Source organism: Otolemur garnettii, unplaced genomic scaffold (genome assembly GCF_000181295.1).
Source record: "Otolemur garnettii isolate 467f Iridium unplaced genomic scaffold, OtoGar3 scaffold00038, whole genome shotgun sequence".
Classification (NCBI taxonomy): Eukaryota; Metazoa; Chordata; class Mammalia; order Primates; family Galagidae; genus Otolemur; species Otolemur garnettii.
Genome location: NW_003852433.1, coordinates 14,400,116 through 14,420,384, shown reverse-complemented (window position 1 = coordinate 14,420,384; position 20,269 = coordinate 14,400,116). Strand labels below are relative to the sequence as shown.

Genomic DNA, 20,269 nt, shown 5'->3' with positions numbered 1-20,269 from the left:
GCCGTCATTGTTGTTTGGCGGGTCCGGGCTGGGGATTCGAACCCACCACCTTAGGTGTACGTGGCTGGCGCCTTAGCTGGTTGAGCTATAGGTGCCGAGCCAGATTTTTTTTTTTAAGACAGTGTTACTTCGTCAGCCTCAGTAGAGTGCTGTGGGCATCATAGCTCTCAGCAACCTCAAACTCTTAGGCTGGAGCAATTGTCTTGTCTCAGCTTCCTAAGTAGCTGGTACTGCAGGTACCTGCCCCAACGCCCAACTATTTTTAGAGACAAGGTCTCGCTCTTGGCTCAGGGTGGTCTCAGGCAATCCACCCACCTCGGCCTACCAGAATGCTAGGATTACATGCATGAGCCACCTCCCCTAGCCCTCGCTCAGATTCTTGATGAGACAAATATTTAGTGAGTGTATAATGTATGTTATCTCCTGGCCCTTGTCCTAGCAAACCTCTAAAATGGGAGTCACTGTGCCCATTACCAGAGTAGGAAGCTGAGTCCCAAAGAGATTAGGTAATTTACCCAAAGGTACACAGCCAACAAAGGCTTATACCTGGGAGTTCAAACCAAGTCTGAGCTACCCACAAGTCCACACTCCCTTTGTCCTCCACTGTGCTTGAAATTTGGAATCTTCATTCCTTTTGCTTATGTTTTTCTGTCCTTATCTATGATCATTTTTGAGTCATTAGTTTGAAGTTCATGGCTCTCGCCTTTATCCGATAAGAACTATGCTCTCTCCCCGTAAAAATACAAAACTGAGTTAAATTAGAGGCTGAGAGCGTGTACTCCATAATATTAGTCTTAGCTCTGCTACTCCCTTTGTGTGTGACCTCAGACAAGTGACTTCACTTATCTGAGCCTCAATTCCCATATCTGTAAAGGAGGGAGACTAAAACCTCTATCATAGGGTATTTGGAGGAATTCAGAGAGATAAGTAAACATGTGACATGCTTAGCACAGTGCCTGGGGGCCGTCATCATCTCCCATAGCAGAGCTTCACCACAGATCCCCACAGCTCCATCCTGCTGGCCCCAGTGGTCTTCGCTTTGGGACATTCAGGACTCAGGCTTCCTTCTTTTACGTTCTCTCTTCTGTCCACCTAGAAAGCTCCTATGTAAACTTCAAAACCCAGCATAGTTGTCACCTCTTCTGTGAAGGCTTCATTGATTTTAGTCAAGTAACAGCAGCAGCACACCTACTAAGGCCTCCCCCCCCACCCCCCGTGGCACTTTATTCCTTTTCTCATCCTAGTAGTTACCTTGCTGTGTCATCTGTTTCTCTGCCCTCTTCTTTGCCCTCATGAGGTTTGTTTGTTTGTTTGTTTTCCTTATGAGGTTTTTGAATCATTCATCATGTAGAATTTCAGCAGCCAGTGAGAAAAGATTTGTTTAAAAACTGAAGAGCAAAAAAATAGGTGAAGGATATGAACTATAAGTGCCTGATAAAAATAAGAAACAAAAAGTAACTAAACTAATTAAAGATTCACAGCTCATTAAAACAACACGATGCATAGTTTTTCAACTGTCACCTTGGTGAAGATGAAACAGTTTGCTAGGACTCACTGTAAGTGAGGGAGTGGGCAAACTGGCATTTACTTATTGGGGAGAGCAAGGCAGACTGTACCCTGTAAAGTTCTAGGACTGACAGCAGTGGCATTACCTGGTGGCTACTTAGAAAATGCACTCTCTGACCCCATGGCAGCCTTCCTGATTGGAGGCTAGCTCCTGACAAGGTCTTCAGGTGACCTGGATATATATCAGCCCCAAACCCAGTGGATTAAACCAGCAGCATTGATCCTCATGGACCTGTAGGCTGGCTGGGCAGCTCTGCATCCCGCTGCAACCTGATCTGCCCTGTGTGGCTCTCAAATTCCTGCCAGGAGTGGGCTGGTCGGGGCATGTTCCTTGCATGGCAATGGTGGAGGCACAAAAGGCCAGGGAGAAACACAGAAGGCCTCCCAAAGGCTGATCTTGTAACTGGCTTACTCTCACTTCTACCCACATCCATCGGTCAGAGCATGACCGAGCCCAAATCATGGGGGAGGGAAGGGAGGATGCTTGGCCGTTGGTGAAAGAATTGCAGAGTCACACAGCACAGGACATGAATGTGGGGGTGGGAGTGGCAGTCCACCACAGGAGGGATGTAACTCTGTGTTTTAATTTCCTCCTTTTCCATACAAGAGGGATAATAACACTGTCTACCTCATAGGATTGTGGGATTCTCATGAGGGTTTGATGAGTTAGCAGACATGAAAGTGACTAGAGCATTACCTAGCCCAGTGGAGGCCCTTGATTGATGTTAGCTGGTATTCTTGTGGGTGAGAATTCTTTTTTTTTTTTTTTGTAGAGACAGAGTCTCACTTTATTGCCCTTGGTAGAGTGCCATGGCGTCACAGCTAACAGCAACCTCCAACTCCCGGGCTTAGGCGATTCTCCTGCCTCAGCCTCCCGAGTAGCTGGGACCACAGGCACCTGCCACACCGGCTATTTTTTGTTGCAGTTTGGCCAGGGCTTGGTTTGAACTCTGGGTAAATGGGGCTGGCGCCCTATCCACTGAGCCACAGGCACCATCCGTGTGTGAGAATTCTTGAGAGAGAATGTAGAGGGGGTAAGCTTTTTTGGAGGGGCTATTTGTCAATCTCTGTTAAAATTTAAAATGCACGTGTCCTTTGACCCAGCAGTTCCTCTTTAAGGGATTTAGCCCAGGTAGTATACAAAGACAGACAGACAGATAGACACATGAGTAGCTGTTGACTACCATGTCAATAGTGGAGATAGCTATGTGTCTACTTGGGGCCCCTGTCACTGACTGATTGTCCCCTCTTTCCCCCATCCAGGTGGGCCTTTCTGGAGTTGGGCACCAATGGCAGCTACAATGACAGCCTGCAGGCCTACGCAGCCGGTGTGGTGGAGGCTGCCGTGTCTGAGGAGGTAAGGGCCAAGGTGGGATCCTAGGGCTTCCAGCCTGCCCTACTCCCAGGTGTCCCCAGGGTGCTTTTGGGGTTTTGAGTTATCAACAGAGTAAGTCCTCCCACCCATGCCCTCTATCCTCCGTCTAGCTGGAGAGAAAAAAGGTCACATGCATTCTTTAAAAAAATTATATTAGGGCGGTGCCTGTGGCTCAGTAGGTAGGGCACCGGCCCCATATACTGAGGGTGGCAGGTTTGAACCCAGCCCCGCCAAACTGCAACAAAAAAATAGCTGGGCGTTGTGGCAAGTGCCTGTAGTCCCAGCTACTTGGGAGGCTGAGGCAAGAGAATCTTGAGCCCAAGAGTTTGAAGTTGCTGTTAGCTGTGACGCCATGGCACTCTACTGAGGGCGACGTAATGACACTCTGTCTCGAAAAAAAAAAAAAAAGAATCTGAAATAACAGTTGTGTATAAAGCCTAGCTGTGGGAGAAATCACAAAATAAAATATACCATCTTCATTCTTGTTCATAATGGCCCAGATCCAGGCTTTGGGCTATTTGCATAAGAAACTCCCTGTGAGGGTAGCACCTGTGGCTTAGTGGGTAGGGCACTGGAGCTATATACTGAGGGTGGCGGGTTCAAACCCGGCCCCAGCCAAACTGCAATAACAATAACAAAAAAATAGCCGGGGCTTCGCACCTGTGGCTCAAGCGGCTAAGGCGCCAGCCACATACATCTGAGCTGGCGGGTTCGAATCCAGCCTGGGCCCACCAAACAACAATGAAGGCTGCAACAAAAAAATAGCAGGGCATTGTGGTAGGTGCCTGTAGTCCCAGCTACTTGGGAGGTGGAGGTAGGAGAATAGCTTGAGCCCAGGAGTTGGAGGTTGCTGTGAGCTGTGATGCCATGGCACTCTACCCAGGGCAACAGCTTGAGCCTCTGCTCAAAAAAAAAAAAAAAAATAGCTGGGCGTTGCAGCAGGTGCCTATAGTCCCAGCTACTTGGGAGGCTGAGGCAAGAGAATCGCCTAAGCCCAGGAGTTGGAGGTTGCTGTGAGCTGTGTGATGCCACGGCACTCTACTGAGGGCAATAAAGTGAGACTCTATCTGTAAAAAAAGAAAAAAAAATTATACTGGGTACTACTTGAATACTTAGAATATAATACCACATAGCATATTCTGAGTTATGAAGCATAATAATAAAGTGAGTACCCTAACTAAAATCTGGAATGTTACCAATACCATTTAACACCCACAACCCCTTGGTTCCTCTGTCCCCCAGAGGCACCCACCACCCTAAATGTGATAGCTATCATCTCCTTTCATTCATTCATTTTTATTGAGATATGTAAGTCACATTCAATAAAATTAAAAACGTACAATTCAGCGGTTTTTAGTATATTCGTAAAGTTGTGCAACCATCGCCTCTAATTCCAAAACATTTTTGTCACCCCAGAAGGAAACCCCAGATTTATTAGCAGTCCCTCCCTGTTCCCCTTCCACCAGCCCCTGTCTCTCTGGATTGGCCTATTCTGATATTTCACGTAAACGGAATCGTACGCGGTATGCCCTTTTACGACTAGCTTTTCTCCACTTAGCATGTTTTCACAATTTATCCACGTCGTGGCGCGTGTCAGCACCTAATTCCTTTTCGTTGCTGGATAATATTCTGTTGTACGGACACAGCACATTTTGTTTTTCTGGTCTTCAGTGGATGGACACGGGAGTTGTATGCACTCCTTTACTTTTGTTAAACTGGCTTTGCTACGTGCGATGAATCTCTGAACATCACAATTTTGTTTTACTTGATTTTGAGTTTTATTAAAGTGATAATTATCCGTTTAAGAAGTCAGACAGTATCAGAAGGGAGGCTATGGATGACGGCCATCTCCTATGCTGTGGAGGGAGGTGGCTTTAACTTGTAGAGTTGAACTTGCACGTGCCCTAGGACTCATGGCCCCACTGCTTGGGTGTGTACCCTGGAGGTGACCCAGAGACATGCATAAGGTGTTCACAGCAGCCACTAAGTAGGAGCACATACAATGCCCCCAGCAGATAGCTGGGTAATTAGGTCAGGGTGTACAGTGGAGGACCATAGAGCACCAAAACAAAACAACAACAACAAAAAGACAGAAGAACGTCACGGAGGGCAGCATCCAGCAGGATACCTTGTTATAAAACTCACACTGCCCCTCTGACAGCCAGCTGTGGTTTTGGATGGCCTCCTGGGACCCTTGGTGTCTAGGGAAGTATTTAGGTGCTGGGCTAAGGCTGTTTGGGTGCTCAGTGGGTAATGAGACTCAACTGATCTCCCCAGGGGTTCACTCCCTACTGGGGGACACTGAGGCAAGGCCAGGAATAGCTGCTGTGTAAGGAGTCCCAAGCCCCCATGCCTGGCCCAGTTGTCTCCTTGAGCCCCTACAGCAGCCCCCTGAGGGAATTGTAACCACCTCACCTGGACAGATGAACAGACTCAGGCCTAGAGAAGTGAAGTCACCTACCCAAGGTCAAACAGCTTCTCAGCAGAGGAGGCTTTGTCCAACCCAAGTCTCTTCTCCTAACTGGTTTGCTCTGGCATCTCCCCCTGTGGGCTTCTTGTGGGCAGTGATGGTGTCTTATCCTCCCTACTCCCACTGTGTCCCATGAGCCCGCCCAGAGACTGGGATATGATAGGCACTGGGCAGACACTGTGGAGGTCACAGAAGGCTGCATGGAGGAAGAGCTTGAGGGACAAGTAGAATTTGGATGTGTTCTGGCAAGATGGCAGTAGAGCAGGGGTCACTGAGCTGTTGATCCTGGGTAACCCATGCAGCTTGGGAATAACTGCAGTGGGATAGGGGGTGTGGCCAGAAGTTACCCCCAATCTTTGCCCAGTGAGGTCAGTGCTTTGGGTAATTATATCCACATTTTTATACGGGTTCTTGGCTCTTTGATTCACTACCTGGGTGACCTCAGGAAAATTATCCACTGACCTATGCCTTGGTTTCCTCAACTCCGTGATATGAGGTAGGGATGATAATTATTATACCTTCCTTACAGAGTCGTAGTAAGGTTTGAACATGTCACACTTTACCATAAAAGGGTGCTCCATAACACCAGCTACAGGCTTCTGGCTACTCCTCCATACAGCAAAGGGATCAGCCAGCTCTTCTCCTACTGGAGTGTCAGCCAGGTGGTTTGCTGTTCTGGGCCAGGCAGGCTGATCTTGGCTGGGCTCACGGGTGCTTCTGCAGTGCACAGGAAGATCAGCTGGGTCAGGCCGGCTGGCCTAGGACAGCCGAGTTCATGTGTCTCAGACTGGCTTCCTGGGGACAAATGCCCTACGTACTCTTTCATCCCCAGCAGGTGAGCCCAGGCTTATTCACATGACATCTGGGCCAGAAGTGCTGAAGGCCTCTTGAGATCTGGGTGGAACTGTCCTCAGTTCTCAGAACAGAAAATAATAGATGCTTGGGCCAGACGCAGTGGCTCACGCCTGTAATCCCAGCCCTCTGGGAGGCTGAGGTGGGGGGATCACTTGAGCTCACAGATTTGAGACCAGCCTGAGCCAGAGTGAGATCTCATCTCTAAAAATAGCTGGGCATTGTTGTGGGTGCCTGCAGTCCCAGCTACTTGGGAGGCTGAGGCAAGAGAATCGCTTGAGCCTGGAGTCTGAGGTTGCTGTGAGCTGTGACTCCATGGTACTTTACCCAAGGTGACATAGTAGGACTCTGTCTGAAAAAAAAAAAATTGACTTGGTGCCCATAGCACAGTGGTTATGGTGCCAGCAACATACACCAAGGCTGGCGGGTTCAAAACCCGCCCAGTCCAGCTAAACAACAATGACGACTGCAACAAAAAATAGCCAGGCGTTGTGGCAGATGCCTATAGTCCCAGCTACCTGGGAGGTTGAGGCAGGAGAATCGCTTAAGCCCAAGAGTTTGAGGTTGCTGTGAGCTATGACACTATGGCACTCTACCCAGGGCAACATAGTGAGACTCTGTCTCAAAAACAAAAAAAAAGAAAAGAAATTTGTTGATTGACTGACTGACAGCACAGATTGGGGTACCTAGAGACAGAGGGCCGCAGTCTAGGACATTCAGGCTTTGCATGCTGGAGGTTTTCAGAGAAAGGAGACTTAGGCACGGGGTTCTGGTGGGGAGAGAGAAGCCCTCCGCTCTTTCAAGGCCTAGGTGCGCTCTTTCGGGGCAGAGGGCAGCAGTCCCCTTCCCCTGCCCTGCCCACCTGCCCTCCCTGCAGCTCATCTACATGCACTGGATGAACACAGTGGTGAACTACTGCGGCCCCTTCGAGTATGAGGTTGGCTACTGCGAGAAGCTCAAGAGCTTCCTGGAGGCCAACCTGGCATGGATGGAGGAAGAGATGGAGCGGAACGCGGACTCCACCTACTGGCACCAGGTGGGTCCGGCTGCTATACTCCACAGGGCCAGTGGGGAGGTCAGGTTACCACCAAATGGCTAGGCCTCCAGTGGGCCAGGAGTCCTGTCTCCTGTGCTCCTGGCCAGCCCTGCAGCCTGTCTAGCTGCACAGCTTGCCCTGTATCCATTATTACCTCTGTCCCTCCTAGCTAACCTGCCAGTTGTCCTTCTTTCCAGTCTCCACCTGTCTGTCCATTGACCTGCCCGTACAGCTGTCTGCCTGCCCCCATTGTCTTCATTCCCCAGCTCCCCCCAGTTGTCTGGGCACCTCATGTCTGTTTGTTGCTCCATCACATCTGCTCTGTCTCTCCCTGTCTTAAATCTTCTCAGGGCTACTTAGTGCTCCCAGGATGAAGCCCATCCTCCTCCCTGTGGCCTCAGCACCTCCATCTACCTCTCCCTCCCTGGCTTCATCTCCACGTACCCCTCGCTCTCTCTTCTCCTGCCTCCCTGACCTTCCGGTGCCTTGCGTGAGATGACTCACCTCCTTTGCACACCTGCTCCTGCTGCCAGGAACACTCCTCTTCCCCGTTCCCTGGCTGACTCTCCACATCCCTCACCTCAGCGTCCTATCCCTGCATTTCTTGGTAGCATTGAAAGGAGAAACTCTAGGGAGGAATTCAGGGTCTTATCTTTTCAACTCAACTCTGAGCCCCAGGAGGAAAAGGCAAGGACCATGTCTGCTTTGTTCACTGTGTTGTCCCCAGTCTGGTACATAGTAGGTGCTTTACAAAGAAAACCTGTTCAGTATTTATAGATAAAGGAATGAATCCATCTTGTCTGTTTATCCATCCCATGCCTGCAGCTGGACACCTGTTCCTCCCTCCCATTCGTGTAGGCGATAGCTTCTCTATCCCTTCCTTCTCCTGCATATTTAACCCGGCACCGACCCATCCATCTGTCTGTCCTTCTTGTCTCTCCATCCGCCCACCTGTTTATCTTCTTGCAGATATTTACTAAGTGCCCCGTATGTGCCCAGCACAGGCCAAAGCCTTGTGAAGGACCCAGAGCTGATGCTCTGTGGGTACAAGGTGTTGAGACAAAGCAGTGACAGTGGGGAGAAGGCAGATGCCTGAGGCAGGTTCCTGAGCCAGGAACTAAAGTCAGAATAAGAAGCAGTTGGTAAGGGGCCAGGCCAAGCTGGGAAGCTCCCTGGAGGAGATGGCCTTTGAAGTAGGCTCTCAAGTGGGGGCGGTTTGGGGTCCATGTAGGATGAGGATATAGAGTTAACTTATTGAAAGCAGGAAAGTGTTCAGGACAGAGGGGTGAGTGGTGGTTGGTGGCATCAGGTCTGGCTGGAGCCTGTGGAGTGCCCCTGTGGGTCTCTTGCTCTGTCTGAGCCCCCAGACCAGAACCTGTCCCATTGAAGGAGAAGGCCTGAGCCTGGGGTAGAGGCCTGACCCTCCCTCTGCCCCTGCTCCCTCCCATAGGTGCGGCTGACCCTCCTGCAGCTGAAAGGCCTGGAGGATAGCTACGAAGGCCGTGTGAATTTCCCACCTGGGAAATTTACCATCAAACCCTTGGGGTTCCTGTAAGTGCCATCCTCAGAGTGGACAGGGTGGGGGAAAGGGCCACACACTTCATAGTAGGAAGACCTGGGGTCCAGTGCCAGCTTTGCCACTTCCTGGTTACACGGCCTTGGACAAGTCAGCTAGTCTTTGAGCCTCAGCCTTCTCCTCTATAAAATGGGTATGTAATGGCACCCATAGCAGGCACAGTAATCCTTCATTACCCTGGCCCTCCTCAGCCTGCTGCAGATCTCTGGGGACCTGGAAGACCTGGAGCCAGCCCTGAATAAGACAAAGACCAAGGCTTCCCTGGGATCAGGCTCCTGCTCTGCCCTCATCAAGCTGCTGCCTGGCCAGAGTGACCTCCTGGTCGCCCACAACACCTGGAGCAGCTACCAGCAAATGCTGCGCATCATCAAGAAGTACTGGTTCCAGTTCCGGGAAGGTCCCCAGGGTAGGCAGGTGTGGGGGACACACAGGTGGAGATGGAGTCCTGGAGTGCTGCATCCCTCACCCCTTACATACAGAGGTCCCTATAGGGCCCTTCCAAGGTTCATTTGTTTTTAGCATATTTATTTCTTTTTCAAGTTTTTATTTTATAAAGTATATCAGTTAGCTAGTGCTACATAACCAATCACAACAACCTCTAAAACAAGCATTTATTTTTTGCTCCTGCTGGGTGGTTTGCTGTTCAGGGCCAGGATAGGCTGATCTTGGCTGGGCTCCCTGATGCATCTACAGTGTGCCAGCAGGTCTCATTCACGTGCCTGGTCTTTCATCTCTAGCAGGCAAGCCCAGTCTTGTTCATATGGCGTCTGTGCAGGGGGGTGCAGAAGGCCTCTTGAGGCCTGGTTGAAACTGGCACAGCATTCTGTTATGCACAGTAAGTCAAGTGGCCAGCCCAGATTCAAGAGGTAGGGGAGCAGACCCCACCATGTGATGGGAGGAGCTGCCAAGTCACAGTGCACGTGGCATGGGTGGATACAGGCACAGGAAGAATTATAGCCATTTTCGCAATCAACCAACTGCTCTAGGAAGGCAAAAATGCGTTCTTCTGTCGCATGTGAAACCTTTGCCAATCCCCTTAGGGAGCTGCACCCCATTCCCGGCCCCAGCATCTATCCGAGGGGTACCACTGCCAGATAGGTGACTGAGTGCCTCCTTCTTGGCCAGATGTAAGCATCGATGATGCCAGGAGGTGGTGAGGAGGTGTAGACGCATACAGCCTTATTCACTACTCTTGGAGGGCAAGTTGGCACGACCACTTTTAAGAGGAGCCCAGCCGGTACCTACAAAAATTCAAAACTGTCACTCCACTGATCCAGCAATTCTCGGACTTAAATCTGCCCCTAGAGAGACATTTCAGTTTCTGCACAGGGAATGTGTACATGGAACCACTGCCATGGTGGTCTGGTAACAGCTTAGTGGCCATTTATTTATGTATTTATTATTTTTTCATTTTTTAAAAATTTCAGATTAATATAAGGGTACAAACCATCAGGGTATATAATTTACACATGACAGGTAATGTCCATTCATTTAAGTAAATTCAAAATTGACAGTTACCTGGGAAAGTGTACACATCATACATGTACAACTTAAATTTTTTGCTCAGCCAACTCTTGTATGTATAGTCCAGCTGGAGAGAGAAATGGAACATCCCCAGCCTGAAAAGCTTCTCTCGTGTTCCCTTCCCGAGCATTGCCCCCACCTCAGTGTAACCTCTGTCCTTATTTCTCACAGTGTAGACGAAGTTTGCCTGTTTTTGAATTTGTTAAATGAATGGAGTCAGAACGGGATGTGCTCATTGGTGTCTGGCTTCTTCCATTCCACATGGCTGTGGGATTAACCCCTGGTACTGTGTGTAGTTGTAAATCTCTCATTCTCATTGCCATATATCCATTCAAAATATAAGTCATACATGTATATTACAGAACACTGGGAAATCCACCAAAATGCGCACACGCACACAACGAGAATCGCTCGGCTACTCTACAGCTTGCAAGAGAAAATGTCTGCAAATGTTCAGTTATATTTTCTTCTAGGCTTTTAAAAACTGTACCTCCATTTTCTCTTTCATTTAATTTATCTTTATTACATGAGTAACACAGAAGTATATTCTCACTGCAACAGATTCCAGCCACATGGATGGAGAAGCACATCTCCCTAGATCCTATTGCCATGTTGGTTTGGATCCATCTAGACTTTTTGAGTGCATTTATTTATTTTTTTTTAGAGATTGCACCTCGCTATATTGCCCAGGCTGGTCTCAAACTCCTGGACTCAAGTGATCCTCCCACTTTAGCCTCCTGTGTAGCTGCAACTATAGGTGTGAGCCAATCTACCTTGTCTTGGATGCGTTTATATGTGTGTGTGTGTATACATATATACATTTTAATAAAATTAATAGACCAGGTGTGGTGGTTCACTCCTGTAATCCTAGCATTCTGGGAGGCTGAGGCAGGTGGATTGCCTGAATGAGTTCGAGACCAGCCTGAGCCAGAGTGAGACCTCATCTCTAAAAATAGCTGGACATGGAGGTGGGCCCAATATAGTCCCAGCTACTCAGGAGACTAGGGCAAGAGAATCACTTAAGCCCAAGAGTTTGAATTTGCTGTGAGCTATGACACCACGGCACTTTACCAAGGGCAGCAAAGTGAAATAAAAGAAAGGGCAGCAATAAAAATAAAATAAAATAAAATTTTTTTTTTTTTTTTTTTTTTGAGACAGAGCCTCAAGCTGTCCCCCTGGGTACAGTGCCATGGCATCACAGCTCATAGCAACCTCCAACTCCTGGGCTCAAGCGAGTCTCCTGCCTCCTCCTCCCAAGTAGCTGGGACCACAGGCGCCCGCCACAACGCCCGGCTGTTTTTTGGTTGCAGCCATCATTGTTGTTTGGCAGGTCCGGGCTGGGGATTCGAACCGCCACCTTAGGTGTACGTGGCTGGCGCCTTAGCCGGTTGAGCTATAGGCGCCGAGCCAAAATAAAATAAAATTAATAGGCTTTAGTTTTGAGAAAAGTTTTAGGTTTATAGATACATTGAACAGATGCATATAGATGTATAGAGAATTCCTATTTATCCATGCATCTATTTATCTTTATTCATCTGTTTTTAATCTACTTATTCATTTATTTAAAAAGAAGGTCCTGCTATGTTATCTAAGCTAATTTTGAACTCTTGGCCTCAAGCAGTCCTCCTACCTCAGCCTCCCTAAGTGTACCAGGTTTTATTTTAACACACACACATTGAGATGTCAAATGAGCTCATTTGCTAAATGACAGGTTTGATTGGGGGCTTCCCCTGAGGCCTGCCTTTCCCCATCTGGAAACCCACGTCTTGCTGGGTGGGGCTTAGGGGCCTCATGGGACCTGTCTGATCCTCACCCTGGACTCACTCTCCTCCCACAGAAGACAACCCCTTGGTTCCCGGCAACAAGGTGGTCTTCTCGTCCTACCCAGGCACCATCTTCTCCGGCGATGACTTCTACATCCTGGGCAGCAGGCTGGTGAGTCCCCTCTCCTGTCTCCTCTGTCCCTGGAGCTGTTTCTCTCCCAGCCCCACTGGACCAGCAGCAACTAGGCGGTAGTCTGGTGCTGGGTGCTGGGCAGGAGCTGGAGGCATAGTGGAGAAAAACGGTGGATGCTGTTTTCATCTGCCATCCTGGGCCCAGGCTCATCCTTCCCCTGCCCTGGGACTTGGACCACCACAAAGTTCTGCTGAAATGCAGATTCCCAGTTCCCAAATGGGGCCTCTAAAACCTATGGCTGTCCTGGGACTCTGCATAGTATCACTGATCTGGGGACCTTTGGGGACATTCTTGACCTCAGTGGCCTCATTTTGTTTTTATGTATTCAGGATAAATCTCCCTTCTCTCTGCCTTCCATCCTGCTTTCCCCAGAATCCGCTGACCTGGCCAGGTTTTCTGAATAGAGGTTGTTTACGATATGTTGTCTTTATCGTTTTTCCTGGCTGGGGTCCAAGCTCCTTTAGAAATCTGTTCCTGGCACCCATAGCCAAGGCAGCGAGCCCCGTGATCTCCAGGGCAACGCTGCAAGGGAGAAAAACATCACTTTAAAAAATACCCTTGGGAGAGAAGGCCAGCTCCCTGGGGGTCTCGGAGGGAAGGGACTCTTCTTGTCTGTACTATCACTTTTTCCTTCCTTTCTTTAAGACAGGTTCTCACTCTGTTACCCAGGCTGGAGTGCAGTGGGGTGATCCTAGCTCACTGCAATCTCAAATTCCAGGGCTCAAGCAGTCCTTCTGCTTCAGCCTCCCAAGATGATCAGACTGTAGTAGGCATGTGCCACCATACCCAGCTAATTTGTATTGTTTTTGTAGAAATGGGGTACTTGCTATGTTGCCCAAGCTGGTCTTCAACTGGCCTCAAGTGATCTGCCCAAAGTGCTGGCCATTTTTTTCTAAGTATGGAACGAGACGTGAGAGGGTCAGGCAGTGGGTGAAGGACCCGCGCACTGTGGCCTGAGTGGGGAAAGGGAGAGGCAGTTGGAGTTTCATCCGGTTACCTGGAAAGGGTCAGGGCAGGAAACATCTCTTCCATCCAGGTCCCTAAGGTGCCACGGACCCCTTTGGCAGCCTGGGAGACGAGTGACCCCCTTCTCAGAACAGAGTTTGTAAATGCATAAGCTGAAATACGTAGGATTATACAAGAAACCAGTTACATTGAAATGTGATTATCATAATAATGATATAAATAAACTTCAAAAGTATATGTGCTGCTTTATTAACACATTGTATAGTGGCAGCGAATGTGGTAACTACCATAATTTGGAAGCGGAAAGAAGCATAAATGATATTTTGAAATACACACAGCCCTGTGGTTTCTATTAGTGACAGTCTCCGGTACTGCTAATGCCATGTAGTGTAAGATGTTAGCGGAGGAAGGAAATGCTCAATTTCAGTTTGATGTTAGTGCAAATAAAGATGTGACTTTTTTTCCACCCAAGTTTATAGACTCCCTGAGTCCTGCCCCAGGTTAGAGACTTGAGTCCCTGGAGGCTTTTGAGGCTGTGCTGGTCTGATCCTGCCAATGGCTTTGATGTGAAGAGAAGCTGATTTAGATACAAGGTACAGGAAGTAGAAGAAACTGTTCGAACCTGGGCATGATTACTGAAAGGCTTGCTTTCTAAGTGTCCTCTTTAAAAAAAAAAAAATCACACTTATGCATGCTGCTCTCTCTTAGCTGTTTTCAGCTGCTTTGTATAAAAAAGGAGGAAACAGGATAATAAACATCCTGCCACAGAGCGGGGAACAAACACTGATTTAAGAGTTGGAAGTTTGGGATCGAATCTTGCCCCTTTCCACATAGCAGCTATGACCTCTGGCAAGTTTTTGACTTCTTCCCATCTCAGTTTCCCTGTCAGTTGGAAGGGACATCAGTATTTGTGCTATGTTTTTCCCAGGAGGGTTATAAAAGCTAATTGAGATTGTGTTTGTGCAAACTCTTCCTACACTAGGAAAACCTGACTGGTTACGTGGGTAAGGATGGCTGGCATTGTTATTTGAAGCTAACTGTGCCTAGTGAACACTTTTTTTTTTTTTTTTTTGAGACAGAGTCTTACTCTGTGCCCTGGGTAGAGTGCCATGGTATAATAGCTCATAGAAACCTCAAACTCCTGGGCTCAAGCTATCCTCCTGCTCAGCCTCCTAAGTAGCCGGGACTACAGGCACCCACCACAAGGCCTGGTTATTTTTTCTATGTTTAGTAGAGATGGCGTCTTGCTCTTGTTCAGGCTGGTCTTGAACTTCTGAGCTCAAGGGATGCTCCTACCTTGGCCTCCCAGAATGCTGGGATTACAGGTGTGAGCCACTGTGCCTAGCCCTGGTGCACATCTTTTAAAATCAGACTACTGATTCTCCACCAGGTGTAGGGATCAGTGTACATCATGGAAAAGCATGTTAGCATTTCTGGAGGCACAGAGATTCAGAATATTGGAGAATTTTATATTTAGAACCTCTATATTCCTAATATGGACTAGAGAAAACAAAGTTCCACAAAGTTGTCTTGGCTGTTGACATGAGTTTTGTTGTTTTTAACAAGCAAGGCTTTGTTTATAGAGTATGCTGAAGATAGACAAGGGACGTAGGAGGAGATGGAGAAGGGGCAGGAGGAATTGTAGGCAACAGTGGGGGTCTCATCTGCTCCAAGACTAGAGGAGACAGGATGAGGCCTCTTCCTCCTGTCGCAGAGTCTCTCAGGCCCCTGGCCGCAGTGTCTGCCAAGCGGACAGCATGAAGCTACCTGACTGTCTACAGAAGCATAGGGAAGGACTGGGGTGGGATTCTGTCTTTCTAGGGAAACTGTTGGCCAACTTGTACAACTTACGGCTGCCTCAGGGGCTGGTCCCTGGGCAGAGCTGGGTGGAGGCTCGATCCTAAATTCCTCAGTGCTGATCCAGGGAACCAGTGAGGAACATGGACCTAAACTGGGATATGAGTTTTAAAAAAACTGTTCACTAATCAACTTAGAAGCCTGATGCAGCGCTGCCACTTGGTGACAGTGTGCCCAGGTTGTGCAGTAACCCCTTGACTCACACAGGTAACTCTGGAAACCACCATTGGCAACAAGAACCCGGTCCTGTGGAAGTATGTGCAGCCCAGGGGCTGTGTATTAGAGTGGGTGCGCAATGTCGTGGCCAACCGTCTGGCCTTGGACGGGGCCACCTGGGCAGACGTCTTCAAGAGGTTCAACAGTGGCACGTGAGTGGGCTCCTGCCCCCTGCAATAGACCAACCTTCCCCTTAACACTCAGGTCCTAGGGGACTCAATGTGGACCCAGTGTGGCACCACTAGGGTCACAGCCCCCATACCCTCTGCAGAGCCCTCTCGTGGATCTTCACCAGAGTTGGAAGGAGTCCTCACGTCCCCTCCCTCATTTTATATATGAGGAAACTGGACCTCTAGGAGCAAAAAGATTTGTGCCTCTAGTGCATGCTGCTCAGCCCAGGAAGGGGGCTCCTTGGAAGTGGGACAGGAAAAGAAGTTGGAACTCCAGGGCTCTGCACATACTGGGGTGGGGGCTGTGGGTGGGTGGCAGTGCCTGTGAGCCAGAGACATTTGGGTGCAGGGTCTTAGAATGTCTGTCAGAGGAACTGACCTTTGTCCTGATAAGCACCAGGGTTCCATAGCATATTCTGGAATAGGCCAGCAGCATTATGAGAGAGGAGTTTGCAGGTACCTGGCCAAGATGCAATGTCAGGGTGACAGTTGAATGGCTGAATACCCCCAACCCTCTGCCCCTGTGGGGCTGTGTGGGGCCGTGGGGGCCGAGGGAGGCTCGGGTAGTGTATCCAGCTCTGTTCAGTCCTGGTTCCTTGGGCATGCCAGGTACAACAACCAGTGGATGATTGTGGACTACAAGGCATTTATTCCCGGCGGGCCCAGCCCAGGGAGCAAGGTGCTTACCGTCCTGGAGCAGATCCCGTGAGTACCCTGGGAAAGAGGGGCAGGGTGCTCTGGGCAGAAGGAACCATCTAGGCAAAGGCCTGGGGCCGGGCTGGGGCCATGTGGGAATGGAAGAAGGAATCTAAGGAAAGAGCGTCTAGGAGGGAAAGCCGTGCCTGGCTGGAGCTGAAGGTTCAGGACATTATTAATACCTCAGGCAATGGCGAGCCATCAGGGGATCTTGCACAGGGCAGTGCTCACGGTAGCTCCTTTTCTGACCACCTCTGCCTCATTTCTTCTGGGTGCCAGGGGTCTGGTGGTGGTGGCAGACAAGACCGCGGAACTCTACCAGAAGACCTACTGGGCCAGCTACAACATACCGTATGTGCCCTCTCTCTCCCATCCCTGTCAGCCTCACCCCTTGTTCAACTCTATGTGTGGGTGAAGGTTCCTTCCCAGGTGATACTGTTTTTTATTTTTTATTATTTTTTTTGAGACAGAGTCTCACTGTGTTGCCCTATGTTGGTAGAGTACGGTGACGTCACAGCTCACAGCAACTTGAAACTCTCAGGCTTAAGCGATTCTCTTGCCTCAGCCTCCCAAGTAGCTGGGACTATAGGCACCCACCACAGTGCCTGGCTATTTTTTTGTTGCAATTGTTTAGCTGGCCTGGGCTGGATATGAACCCGCCACCCTCGGTGTATGTGGCTGGCGCTGTAACCACTGTGCTACGGGCGCCGAGCCCCCTCAGTGATATTATTAAACCCACAGAGCACAGAAACCCCATCCTGCCCCCTCCTCTGGCCTGGAAAACCCTGAGAGTGTTGTGGTATAGTTGTGTGGCTTAGGTTAGAATTTGTGTGACTTCCCAGTTCCTGCACCCACAACAGGGTGGTGGCTGCACTCAGGGACTCCTGAGAACTCCTGTTCTCCTGACTGTCTTAGTTCTTGGTGACAGTGTGGCAACAGCAGGATGAGGCCATTGTGTGTGATGGTTCTTGTCCCCGGCAGGTCCTTTGAGACTGTGTTCAATGCCAGTGGACTGCAGGACCTGGTGGCTGAGTATGGGGACTGGTTTTCTTATGACGGGAGCCCCCGGGCCCAGATCTTCCGGCGGAACCAGTCGCTGGTGCACGACACAGACTCCATGATCCAGCTGATGAGGTAGGTGATGGCTGGGTGGCAGCTGGTGGAGGATGAGCCGAGAGTCATGCAGAACTGTATCTGTGCACTTCACTGTACCAACCTGCTCAGACTTCACAGTCAGCCCTGGGGGGTCAGCAGGGAGTGGGAGGGCCCTGAACATCTGTCACACAACCACCTGTGCTGGGCTCTGTGCTTGGTGCTGGGGCGACAGGCACAAAAGCTGTGCTCCACTGTCCTGGGGAGCATCCTGCCTCTGGGAGGTGCAGAAACCCACCACGAGTACACACCAGTGTAGATACTCAGGAAACACAGCAAGGGGCACGTGGGCGCCTCACCTGGTTTGGGTGGGGGGCATAGAAGCTTCCCTGAGGAAGGAAGGGGTATCGGAGCAGAGAGTTGAGTGATAAGTGGCTAACTAGGCTAGGGGTGATGACCCAGGCAAAGGAGCTGGCACAATTGACAGCTAGTGACAGGAGGGGCTGGGCAAGTCGAAGACCTGCGGCTGTGGCTTGGGGCTGCCACCATGAGGCATTGGCCCCATCTTTAGCCTCCCTTTCCCAGTGTGGCAGTTGTTTCTTCTTCCTCCCTATCCAGGTACAATGATTTCCTCCACGACCCCCTGTCACTGTGCCAGGCCTGTGACCCTCAGCCCAATGGGGAGAATGCCATCTCAGCCCGCTCCGACCTCAACCCGGCCAACGGCTCCTACCCTTTCTCAGCCCTGTGCCAGCGCTCCCATGGGGGCATCGATGTGAAGGTGCTCCCCCACCCCAGGGAGAAGGATGGGGTGGAGGGGCCGGGAAGGCTGAGTCAAAGCTGGGCTATGATTGGGGTCAAAGTCAAGGTGATGGTCTGGTTTGGGACCAGGTTCAGAACTGGGCTCTGGGGTGAAGGCTGGTGGGGGCCCAGGGCCCAGGCTCAGCCTTTGCTCTGCTCCGGCCCGCAGGTGACCAGCATGTCTTTGGCCAAGGCTCTGAGCTTACTGGCGGTCAGCGGCCCCACGTGGGACCAGGTGCCCCCCTTCCAGTGGAGCACTTCGCCCTTCAGCAGCCTTTTACACATGGGCCACCCCGACCTCTGGAAGTTCTTGCCGATAGAGGTGTGGTGGGACTGAGGCTCCAGCCCACTCTGCTGCCTTCACCCCTGCTGATCCTCGGGGGACCACCTGCTGCCAGCCCGACCTCTGCCCCACCCCTGAGAAGGGGGTTTGGCCCCTGTTGTGCACTGAGCTGGGACAGGATCTGCCAGGATCATTCTCTGGGTCGTCTCCTGAAGGGCAGGGCAGGGGGCCTGACCAGCTCTGACTGGCTCTCCCTGTCCCTTGAAGTGGACAAGCGGCACCTGGCTCCTCTGCCTCCCTGGGTTTCTGTCTCTCTGCTGCTTCTATCTCTGTTTTGCTCCCTTCAGAGCTTGGGAGGAGCCTGGCATTAGGCTCTGAGACCCTTCTGTGGGCAGGAGGGGCTGTTCCAGTCGCTGCCTCCCAGCCTGGTTCTCACTGGTGGCAGTGGGACTGGTGAGGTTTCAGCCCCAGGTCCTGGGCATCATCTCTGTTCAGTGTTGCTCCTCCTAGCCCCTCTGCTCCTCCAGGAAGCAGCCCCCTCGTCTCCCTCTCTGGGCAGTTTCCTGGAGGACAGAAACTTGAAAACAAACCAAAACCAAAGTCTCTGGCCACATGTGGCTGGAGGGTCGTGAGTGTCCTCTCTCTAGGGCAGGTGAGAATGTCAGCCCCCACGTTCCTGCCTTGTGCCCCCACCCCACTCCAGCCTGGGCCTGTCCCGAGCTTCAGCTCCCCTGCATGGGGACACAAACCATAGGCCACCATTAAAGAAGAGAGGCTGTGGCCCCTGTGCTGTGCTTCTTGGGGCAGTGGGGAAGGTGGGGGCGGCACCTTTCCTCCTCTCAGGTTTGGGTTCTGCACCATGTACAGCTTCTGTCTGTCCTATCCATTCACTCACCTGCCAGCCCACTTCCCCACTGTCCATCTGTACAGCCTCCCACCCATCTATATCCACCTGTCCACCTATCTTCCATGCATCCACCTCTCTACTCATCCAACATCCATCCATGCACCTGTTCACTCATTTATCACTCATCCATCCATCCATCCACCCACCTAACTTCTGTCCATCCACCTATTTGTCCACCCATCCATCCATCTACGCACCCATTCCTCCATCTACACACCTCCACTCGTCCATCTACATCTACCTATCTATTCATTTTTCGTCCATCCATCCGTATCCATTCATCTGTCCAGCTCTCCATCCATCCAGGTGTTCTGGGTCCTCCTCTGGGGCTCTGTTAACCATCACCACCCTCCTGTATGGTACTGGGAGGTGGACCCACACAAACAGACTCCCTTTCTGCCTGCTCTCATGCATACTCTCCCAGTCCTGTGTACTTTTGGGGAGTGGAAAGCACTGGGTTTGAGTCATGTCTCCACATCTTACTAGCTGTGGACTCAATGTCTCTGAGCCTTGATTGCTTCTTCTGTACAATGGGGTAATGATGAACAGCATTTCCCTGGGGAGTGTGTTGCAGCCCCTGTGGGGCCTCACACACTATCATTCGTTCCTCGACACATACTGACTGAGCTCCTAGTTCATACCAGGTGCTGTTAGGAGGCCCCAGGGTACCTTGTAAGAAAAGGTACAAAGACTCCGTTCTCCCCAGAAGTTCGCCTTGGGGAGAAAGCAAACAAAATAAATAAACGTGCAGCTATAACGTGCTGATAAGTGCTGTGGAGAAAATTAAGCACAGTTGGAGGCCAGGGTTGGATTTGCGTTTTCTCCTCGCTGTATCTTCACAGCCCCTGCCATCTGGGAACTGACAACTTGTGGTTCTAAAAACTTAACTTCCTGCCAGTGCATTTCCCAACTCCCTAGAGAGCATT

General features: G+C 50.4%; 1 protein-coding gene across 1 annotated transcript in view; it reads left to right on the top strand.

Moving 5' to 3' along the window:
* Positions 1-20,111, top strand: part of PLBD2 (phospholipase B domain containing 2) — a 26,233-nt gene extending 6,122 nt beyond the window's left edge. Inside the window, exons 2-12 of the mRNA XM_003789954.3 lie at positions 2,830-2,923; positions 7,141-7,299; positions 8,750-8,850; positions 9,067-9,281; positions 12,237-12,334; positions 15,386-15,546; positions 16,174-16,269; positions 16,540-16,611; positions 17,242-17,394; positions 17,971-18,133; positions 18,323-20,111. Coding sequence (XP_003790002.1) covers positions 2,830-2,923; positions 7,141-7,299; positions 8,750-8,850; positions 9,067-9,281; positions 12,237-12,334; positions 15,386-15,546; positions 16,174-16,269; positions 16,540-16,611; positions 17,242-17,394; positions 17,971-18,133; positions 18,323-18,490 — 1,480 coding nt within the window. The 3' untranslated portion in view covers positions 18,491-20,111. The remainder of the gene's footprint in view (positions 1-2,829; positions 2,924-7,140; positions 7,300-8,749; positions 8,851-9,066; positions 9,282-12,236; positions 12,335-15,385; positions 15,547-16,173; positions 16,270-16,539; positions 16,612-17,241; positions 17,395-17,970; positions 18,134-18,322) is intronic.
* Positions 20,112-20,269: the final 158 nt, after the last annotated feature.